At 44.2% G+C, this 9,985-nt stretch overlaps 1 protein-coding gene across 2 annotated transcripts; it reads left to right on the top strand.

Moving 5' to 3' along the window:
• The first annotated feature begins 268 nt into the window (after window positions 1-268).
• Window positions 269-8,673, top strand: LOC148006980 (sperm motility kinase 2B-like). 2 transcript variants are annotated; one of them, XM_087598674.1, is made up of 3 exons: window positions 269-672; window positions 6,297-7,873; window positions 8,309-8,673. In XM_087598674.1, exon 2 carries the CDS (start codon window positions 6,323-6,325, stop codon window positions 7,826-7,828), a length of 1,506 nt encoding a protein of 501 aa, XP_087454800.1. In that variant the 5' UTR covers window positions 269-672; window positions 6,297-6,322; the 3' UTR covers window positions 7,829-7,873; window positions 8,309-8,673. The 2 variants fall into 2 exon arrangements, with proteins under 2 accessions (XP_087454800.1, XP_087454805.1); XM_087598679.1 differs by having other exon boundaries at window positions 327-7,873.
• Window positions 8,674-9,985: the final 1,312 nt, after the last annotated feature.

Genomic DNA, 9,985 nt, shown 5'->3' with positions numbered 1-9,985 from the left:
ATATATATATATATATGTATCTGTAGTATATTCTTAAACCCATAGTTGAAATGCAAAAGGGACCTATGGAAGGTAGACATAAGGATTTTAAAGCAGGAGGCACAGCAAGCCTTCAAACAGAGAACTAAGGACAGCAAACCATCCTACAGGCTTTGATTTCTAAAAGCCTAAAGGCTCCCCATAGCCAACCTAAGCCAGAGCCTTGGAGTCCTTCCCAACCATGCAAGGACAGGTCCTATTGTGACCTCATGAGGAGCGACTGTGAGGCGGTCCAGCCAACAGATGTTAAGCTGTAGCCAGGCCTGGATTTCCTTGAGTGCGTTTAGAGGAGTGGTGGAGTGGAGACTTTGGTGATTTTGGTGGATCTAGTGAGCAGTGTGTGGATTTTGCATTTGATTGATTTGTGTGTAGCTTGTGTATGAGTGTCTAGGTCAGTGTTTGTGTGGACAGTTGCTTTTGTGTGTGTGTGTGTGTGTGTGTGTGTGTGTGTGTGTGTGTGTGTTGGTATACTTGGTGGTGACTGTGAGTGCATCTGTGAGTGTGGGTGTGTGTGTGTGCCCAACTGTGTGTGAGTGTCTGTTGTGCCCTCTTGGTGCACTAGTTGTAGGTGTGAGAACACCTGTGTGAGGAAAAGTTTTGAGGCCGGCAGTCAGCTTGGCCATTGTTTCTAAGGTAAGCATATTTTGGTTTAAGTTTATTTGTTTATTCACTTTACATCCCAATCATAGCCTCTCCCTCTCTCCTCTCCTCCTACTCCCGGCTCACATGCCCCTCTTCCTATAATTCCCTTCCCTTCTCAGAGAAGTGGGCAACCCCTTGGGTATCACTCTGCCCTGAAAAATCAATTCCTAGCAGGACTTAGTTTATCCTCACCCAGAAAAAACAGCCCATGTAGGGGAAAGGGATCCGAAGGCAGGCAACAGAGTAAGAGACAAGCTCTGCTCCAATTGTTAGGAGCAGAAGACATATTAAGTCCTGTGTGCAAGTCATAGAATATAATTAACAATGCTCTGTCCCATGGGCTGGGTCTCAAGTTGGGCCGATCATTAGTTGGACTTTCCTTCAATCTCTGCTCCACCTTTATCCCTAAACATCTTATAAGTAAGACAAGTTTTGGGTTGAAGGTTTTGTGGGTTGGTTAGTGTCCCCCTTCCCCTAGTGAAAATCCTTTCTACCTACAGGACATGGGTATGTCAGTCTCTCCAACCCCAGCTGCTAGTAGGCTCAGCTAGCATCACTCTAAGAGACTCCCTGGAGCCTCCCACCCCCAGTCTCCTTCATGCCAGAGATGCATTGCCCAAACCCAGCCTTCTCCTTTCTCCTTCCTCTGTGCCCTGCCCTGTTCTTGTCCCCAATCCTCTCCCCATCAGTTCCCTCCCTCCACTCAACTTTTTGAATTTCCCTTTTGAATGAGATTCAAGTATCCTGCCTTGAGTCATCCTTATTTAGCTTTTTTGGGTCTCTTGATTATAGCATGGTTATCCTGCACTTTGTAGCTAATATCCATTTATAAGTGTATACATACTAGGTTTGTCCTTCTGGGTCTGGGTTACGTCACTCCGGATGACATGTTCAGTTTCTAATCATTGGTGTTCAAGTTTCACAGTGTCCTCCTTTTAATAGCTGAGTAATATTCCATTGTGTAAATGAACCACATTTTCTTATCCATTCTTCATTGAGGGACATCTGGGTGGTTTCACGTTTCTGGCTGTTATGAATAAGGCTGTTATGAATACAGTTGAGGAAGTTGCCTGTGGTATGGTGAAACATCTTTTGGGTATATGCCTGGGAGTGGTATAGGTGGGTCTAGTTAGAATTATTCCCGATTTTCTAAGAAACGGCCAAATTGATTTCCAGAGTGGTTGTGCAAGTTGGTACTCCCAGCAACAATGGAAGAGTGTTCTTCTTGCTCCATATCCTCAACAGCATGTGATGTCACTTGAGTTTTAGATCTTACACATTCTGATGGGTGTAAAATGGAATTTCAGAGTCATTTTGATTTGTATTTCGTTGATGACTAAGTACATTGAACTTTTCTTTAAGTGCTTCTCAGCCTTTAGAGATTCCTCACTTGAGAATTCTCTGGCTCTGTGCCCCTTTTCAATTGGGTTGTTTGCATTCACAATGTCTAGCTTCTTGGCTCCTTTATGTATTTTGGATATTAGCCCTCTGTCAGATGTAGGATCATGCAGATCTTTCCACACTCTTTAGGCTGTTGTTTTGTCCTAAAGACAGTGTCCTCTGCACTTCAGAAGATTTCAGTTTCATGAGGTCCCATTGTTGATCTTAGTATCTGAGCCATTGGTGTTGTGTTCAGGAAGTTGTCTCCTGAACCAATGAGTTCAACACTATTTGTATTACATTTACTGTGTCTGATTTTATGTTGAGGTCTTTGATCTACTTCATAATCCAAAATTAAAATTATACAGTTGACAGTTTTTATATTAGTTTTAAAGATCAGAACATTTTCCCTTGAGTTTTGCTAGTTAACTACTGAACTATCTCCCTAGCCTGGGGATATTGGAGGGTTTGGGTTTGGACTTGGGTTTGGGATTTTTCTTTGTTTATTTTCCTAAGGTTAGGTTTTCTGCTTAGCCCTGAGTACCCTGGAACTTTCTCTATAGACCAGGCAGGCCTCAAACTCAGAGATCTTCCTGCCTCTGCCTCCTGAGTGCTGGGAGGAAAGGTATGGACCATCACGACCCAGGGATTATTTGAGTTTTAACCTTTTATGCTTCTGATTTTATTTTCTGGTTTTCTTTGCTTGGATTGTTTTTGGCTTTCAGAGTTGTTGAGGTTTTTTTTTTACTTCTTTTGTTTTTCTTATGTTTACAATTTGGAGAATTTTGTGCTAGTGTTGGTTTCAATCTTGTATCTGTTGAGACCTGTTTTGTGACTAATTATATGGTCAGTTAGGGGGAAGGTAACTTGAGGTACTGAGAAGAAGGTATATTCTTTTGTTTTACGATGAAATATTCTATAAATATCTGTTAAATCCATTTGGTTCCTAAACTTCTGTCAGACTAGCTATGTCTCTGTTTAGTTTCTGTTTCCATGATCTGTCCATTGATGAGAGTGGGGTGTTGAAGTCTCCCATGATTATTGTGTGAGGTGCAATGTGTGCTTTGAGCTTGACTAAGTATACTTTTATGAATGTAGGTGCCCTTGCATTTGAAGCAGAGATATTCAGGATTGAGAGTTCATCTTGGTGGATTTTTCCATTGATGAATATGAAAGTTTTTTGATAACTTTTGGTTGAAAGTCAATTTTGTTAGACGTTAGAATGGCGACTCCAGCTTGTTCCTTGGGACCATCTGCTTGGAAAATTGTTTTCCAGACTTTTACTCTGAGGTAGAGGCTGTCTTTGACACTGAGGTATGTTTCCTCTATGCAGCAAAATTCTGGGTAGTCTTTTACATGTCCAGTCTGTTGGACTATGTCTTTTTATTGGGGAATTGAGTCCATTGCTGGTACGAGATATTAAGGAATAGTGATTGCTGTCCCCTGTTGCTTTCGTTGCTAGAGGTGGAATTATGTTTGTGTGGCTCTCTTTTGTGTGTGTTGCAAGGGGATTACGTTCTTCCTTTTTCTAAGGGGTCGTTTCGCTCCTTGTGTTGGAGTTTTCCATCTGTTATCCTTTTTAGGGATGGATTTGTGGAAAGATATTGTGTAAATTTGGTTTTGCCATGTAATATCTTCTTTTCTCCAGCTATCGTAGTTGAGAAGTTTGCTGGATACAGTAACCTGGTCTGGCATTTGTGTTCTCTTAGGGTCTGTTTGACATCTGCCCAGGATCTTCTGGCTTTCAAGGTCTCTGGTGAGGAGTCTGCGGCAATTCTGATAGGTCTGCCTTTATATGTTACGTGACCTTTTACCCTTACTGCTTTTAATATTCTGTCTTTGTTTTGTGCATTTGGTGTTTCTTTTGTGGTCCAATCTATTTGGAGTTCTCTAGGCTTCCTGGATGTTTATGGGCATCTTTTATTTTAGGTTAGGGGAGTTACCTTCAATAATTTTTTGAAGATATTTACTGGCCCTTTAAGTTGGAATCTTTCTCTCTTCCATCTCTATTATCCTTAGGTTGCTGCAATTTTCAATTGCCAACTGGTTGTCTCTGGTGTTATCTGGTCTTGCTGACGATAACAGTGGCTTGACCCTCCTGTAAGCCTGTGTATCAGCAATCCTGGAGACTGGCTTTCACACGGTCATTTCTGGGTACAGAGAGCTTTGGGACTGGCTCAGCTCTGGTTGGAGGCAGGAATTGAAAGGGTTCTATCCCAGACTGCTCCTGGGTTGGTGTGTCCTGAGGGCTTCAGGCAGGACCCTTGGAGCAGAACTGATGGTCTTAGAACTGCTCTCTAGTGTGTCTTCGCCCCTTGTGAATGGCTTTCAATTCTTGCACAGGGAGAGACTGCCTGACTGCTCCTAGGATCCTGGGTGCACAGGACTCTAGGCAGGTTCCTCTTCTGCCAGGAACGTGAGCAGAATTGGTGGCCTCCCCCATGCTCCCAGAATTCTCCTCACTTCTGAGAGTCCAGCTGTCTCCCCCATGGGATTTGGGTACCTCTCATAGGACTCTTTATGCATGGGAGTTTTGGTTATTGCTGTTTTTACTCTAACTGGGGATTTGAGTTTGTGATTATTTGTGGTTTTTAAATCTTATATAAATTCTTGGAGAATTTCGTACTTCCATTGAATGTATTTGGATCCTCTTCACTCCCTGCATCCTTCACCAACTCCTCCCATATCCATCTTCACAGTCACTTGCCACAACCCACAAATTCATGGTTTTTTTAATAACCTGGTGTCCTGTGTTCCTGAGTGTGGGGAATGACTCTCTTCCCTATGTGTCGTCAACTGTCAATGTTCCCCCTCTGGGTTAGTCATGCAGGACTGCTTGATTTTGTGGAGATCTGATGCAGGCAGTCACAGCTGTTGGGAGTTTATGAATGAGGTGGTCTTGTGTTGAGAAGATATTTTGATATGTCTCTTCCCAACCCCAGGATCTTACAATTTCTCTGCCCTTGTTTTCCATTATAATCCCTGAGCCATGGAGGGAGGGAGGGAGGGAATGTGGACACACCCCCCACACCTGTTTCGCCTGAGTACTTTGTCAACAGGTATTCTCCAGTCTTTTAGCAGCTATGAGTTTCTGTGCTATTGCACCAAGAACTTTCTCTGAGATATGAGAGTTGTACTATTAAATCTGAAGACTTCTTGCAAGGATGTGCATATGAGTAAGAACATGCTGTGTTATTTTGAGTCTGGGTGAGCTCACTTAGTGTAACCTTGTCTAGCTCCAAGCATTTAGTTGGAAACTTGATAATTTCAGTTTCTTTTACATCTGAATTACATTCCACTGTGTGTAGGTACCACACTCGCATTAGTCATTCATCAGCTGGATGGATACCTAGGCTGTCTACATTCCCTGCACCGTGAACAAATGAAACAGTAGTGAACATGGATGAACAAGTGTCTTTGCAGCAGGAAATATTGTTCCTTGAGTATATCCCAGGAATGGCGTAGCTGTATCAGGTGGCACACCTATTTCTAGTTTTCTGAGGAACCCCCACACTCTACAGTGGCCACCTCAGTTTATAGCCTCCCACGGACACTGTGCATGAGGGTCTCCATCCCCCACATCCACCCCAGCATTGTTGCCTTTGCCATTCTGATTAGAATAAGATGAAGTCTCAAACTAGTTTTAGTTTTCATCTCCCTAATGGCCCAAGATGGTGAACATATACATATATATTTCTTAGCCATACATTCCTTAGCCATGCATGACTTGTGAGAAAAACCCTTTGAAGACCCCTATCTCAATTAATCCCAATTATTCACTGGGACGTTCCCTTAGAGTTGTCTCTTTATTACTTTCTATATTCTAGGAGTTTTGATGAGTGCGTTCTATTTTGTTTTAATCTCTAGGTATTTAGCTTTTATGTAGTTTTGCTTGTTTGGAGGTTGATTTTGTTTCATTTCATTTTCTGTAGCTTGGGTTTTCTAACTGTTAATAGTTTTAATTCCTTTGATTGTTCGTATATTTCGTTGTACATTTTTTTTCTTACACGATCAGTGATGTTGATTCTTAGTGTGGCTGAGCTGTGCTCCTCCCTCCTAGTGACTAGTATGTAGTTTTTTACTTAGGATTTCCTTGGCTTTGTACGTTGTTTTACTTTTGAGGGTTTCTGTTGTTGTTTTGGTTGGTTTTAGTTTTCTGTTTTTCTTATTTTTCACTATTTTACTTTCCATCTTAGCTCTCTTTCTTCCCTTTATTTCTTTTTCCTTCCTCTTAGGTAGCATTTATACTCTGTTACCTCCAATGAGCTTCCGGAGCAAACGGGAGTCAGAAAGGCTCCGATCTCAGGGCAGGTCTTGCACAGAGAGTTTCTGCTCTCAATATTTGGTTTTGAATACCATCGGCCATGGTTTCCACGCGGCCGTGAAGTTGGCCGTGCACCGCCTCACAGGTACCCCTGTGGCTGTCAAAATGCTCCTCAAGAGACAACAGTGGTGCCAGCAGGTCACATCTGAGGTAGAAATCATGATGAGGATCAACCACCCAAATATTGTATCTCTCATACAAGTCATTGACACTGAAAAGATAACATACCTCATCATGGAGTTGGCCAAGGGGAACCAGCTTTATTCTCGCATCAAAGAGGCTGGCCATCTGCAGGAGGATGAAGCACGGGGCATATTCAGACAATTATTAAGTGCTGTGGGATACTGCCATGAAGAAGGCATTATACACCGGGACCTTAAACCCGATAACATACTAGTCGATACCAAGGGAAGAATTAAAATCGTTGATTTTGGCTCTGCCACTCAAGTGCGGCCTGGGCAAAAGTTGAGAACGCACTATGGGACTTATGCATTTTCTGCTCCTGAGCTGTTCCTCGGGAAATTTTATGAGGGCCCCAAGGTCGACGTGTGGGCCCTAGGAGTAATTCTTTATTATATGACAGTTGGAAAACTCCCATTTGAGGCTGTCGGGCTACCACTACTCCGAAGGCAGGTTGTGTTAGGGACTTATGCTGAACCACTTGGCCTGTCAGAAGAGCTACAAGACCTGCTGAGTCTTTTAATGAAAGTGAATTCCCAGCAGAGGCCCACAATTCCTGACCTTTTGACTCATCCCTGGCTTAAGATAGACTCAGAGGGGTTCCCACAACCTTGTAAGGAACTCATCCCCCTCAGGCCAGACCCAGCCATTCTTAGAGCAATGCAGGACATTGGATTTGAAGCCCAAGAGGTTAAAGACTCCCTCGATCAGAAGAAATTCAACCAAAGTATGGCTTGTTACTACTTTTTGGAAAAGCAGGCTCTTCAAGAGTGTGACATCCCAACCCGGCCTCATCCATGCATGACCCCATTCCCGACCCTTGATTACCCTGCTACTTCAGTGCGAGGGCTCAGAAGGCGAGGAAGCGAGCCCAGATGGCTCGGGTCATCCTCTGATAGTCAAGGTTCTGACCTCGGCCAGACAGCTAGTCATGGATTAGTCAAGAGGGCCAGTTGGCCTGGCAGTCTTCTCTGCAGGCCACATCAGATAACACCCACAGTGGAGCTAACCCACAGAATTTCTATTAGTGACCCCTGCTTTTATTCAGTGCACAGCAAAGGCAAGAAGACCATCAACACTAAAAGCACAGAAGACAAATCCAGTGCCTCAGCAGAGGTTAAGCCTGTCGCAAGCAGGCCCTGGCCCAAAAGATTTAGGGGGTGGGTCAAGAACATCCGAAATGGCCTGATGAACCTGTGTTGCTGCATTCCGTCCAGAAAAAAACCTCCCCTGGGGCACAACAGAGTTGTTCCCCAGAAATGAAGAACATAGAAGGAATCCAGAGAGCAAGCATCCAACACTGCCCAGGTACATTGCTGTATTTGTATCTATTTTGCTCATGTCTGAGTCAACTGGCAGGTTATCATAGTGTGTATGTCTATGGGATGATGCACGGGGAAGCTAGGTCTAAAACACCGTGGGACGATGGTTAAGTCTACGCTACCAGCACATCTGTCATTGCCGACAGTAACTCCCATGTTTATCCTGCTCATGGGAATACTAAAATACATTCAACTAGAAAGAGACAGCAGGATACTGACCAATGTAGGAGGATAAAGTTGGAGAAGGAAGAGAAGGAGATGCTGAGGGAGGAGAGGGTGGTATGGGGTGGAGGCTAGGAGATGAGGGGAAGAGGTTCAGAGAAGCTTGGAGAGCAGTTTGGAACAGGGTGACCACAGCTGGAGAGATGCCCTGTCCAGCAGAGGTCCCAGAGTCCCTCTCACATGTGTCATTGCCTTTTAGAAGATCACTAGAGGATGCCGGATGCTGCATCTCTGCAGTCCCAGTGTTGAAGAGGACCCACGTGTGGACACGGACCTGCAGAAGGGAGCGCTGTGAGAGCTGTCACGTTCCAGGTCAGCTGTCGAAGGATGAAAGCAAATGAAGAGATGCCAGGTGGCAAGAGAGCACCTCAAAGGCATCACTCTTCCTGGTGGAGGTTGAAAACCAGTCCAAAGCTGGTAAAGACCAGAGCCCTTTTGCCGACCAGGGTCACATCACACACCTCCTCTTGGCACAAGTTCTCGCCTCACTCTTAGTGGAGGATATACGGCTTCTTGATGTGTTTATCTGACTCTGAGAATAAAATAGCTGTTTGTGAAAGATGACCTCGTAGATTTTTCTGCATCTTCTTCACATAGGAAAATTGGCCCTGTGGCATTCCAAGGCCCCAGGAAGAATAACTTCGTGCCTCAAACCATCAAATTAAAAGTGCCTTGGAAGGGACCAAGCTCTAATGTACCTGAATGGGGAAAGTGTAGGAAGTGTAGAAGCTCAAATCTAAGGACAGCATCATATTCTACATGCTTTGATTTCTAAAAGCCTAATGGCAGTCTTTATAGCCCACCTGAGCTGGGTCAGGATAGGTCCTGCTATTAACTCATGAGGAGTGACTGTGAGGCAGTCCAGTCAACAGATGTAAACTGCGGCTAGGCCTGGATCTTTGAATGAGTTGAGAAGAGTCGTAGAGTGGAGACCTCGGTGATTTTGTTGTATCTAGCGAGCAGTGTATGGATTTTGCTTTTGATTGGTTTGTGTGTGAGCTTCTGTATGTGTGTTTAGATCAGTGTGTGTTTGGGAGGAGGGTGGCTTGTGTATGTGGGGGGGGCACGCATGTGTGTATATGTGTGTGTGTTTTCTTTTACCTTTACTTGAATGTGTGAGTACCTGTTTGTGTGTGTATACATGTGTGTATGTGTGTTTCTGTAGGTATTCCTGTGGATGACTGTGAGTACATCTGTGTGTGTGTGTGTGTGTGTGTGTGTGTGTGTGTGTGTGTGTGTGTGAGTGTCTGTGCCTTGTATGTCTACTAGTTGTTGGTGTGAGAACACCTGTGTGAGGAAAAGTGTTAAGGCCATCAGTCACCTTGGCCATTGTTTCTAAGGTAAGCGTCTCCCTTATGTTTTTCAAGTTTATTTATTTGTTTATTCACTTTACATCCAAATCATAGTCTCTCCCTCTCTCCTCTTCTCCTAGACCCACCTCACATGCCTCTCTTTCCCTAAGTCCCTTCTTTTCTCAGAAAAGGAGAGCCCAGCTTCTTGGGTATCACCCTGCCCTGGGGCATCTAGTCCTACCAGGAATAAGCATATCCTCACCCACAGAAAATGCTGCCCATCTAGGGGAAAGGGATCAAAGGCAGGCAACATTGCAAGCGAGCCTCTGCTCTAATTGTTGAGAAACCTACCTGAAGAGGAGCTGCACATCTGCTACAAATATGTAGGAGGCCTAGGTTTAGCCCCCGCATGCTGTTTGGTCGGTGGTTCAATCTCTGTGAGCCCTCATGCGCCCAAGTTGGTTGACTCTGTGGTTCTTCTTGTGGTGTCCTTGTCCCTCTGACTTTCTCAATTCTACTTCGTTTTTCCACAAGACTCCTCAAGCTCCCCCTAACATTTTTTTTCTTTTTTTTCAGAGCTGGGG

Source organism: Rattus norvegicus, chromosome 1 (genome assembly GCF_021556685.1).
Source record: "Rattus norvegicus strain SHRSP/BbbUtx chromosome 1, alternate assembly SHRSP_T2T, whole genome shotgun sequence".
NCBI classification, from domain to species: domain Eukaryota; kingdom Metazoa; phylum Chordata; class Mammalia; order Rodentia; family Muridae; genus Rattus; species Rattus norvegicus.
The sequence above is the reverse complement of the archived record's forward strand: the minus strand, read 5'-3'. Positions and strand labels throughout refer to the sequence as shown.

Excerpts from the sequence above, each read along its gene's own strand:
- LOC148006980 (XM_087598674.1), top strand. The coding sequence starts at position 6,323 with ATGAGCTTCCGGAGCAAACGGGAGTCAGAAAGGCTCCGATCTCAGGGC.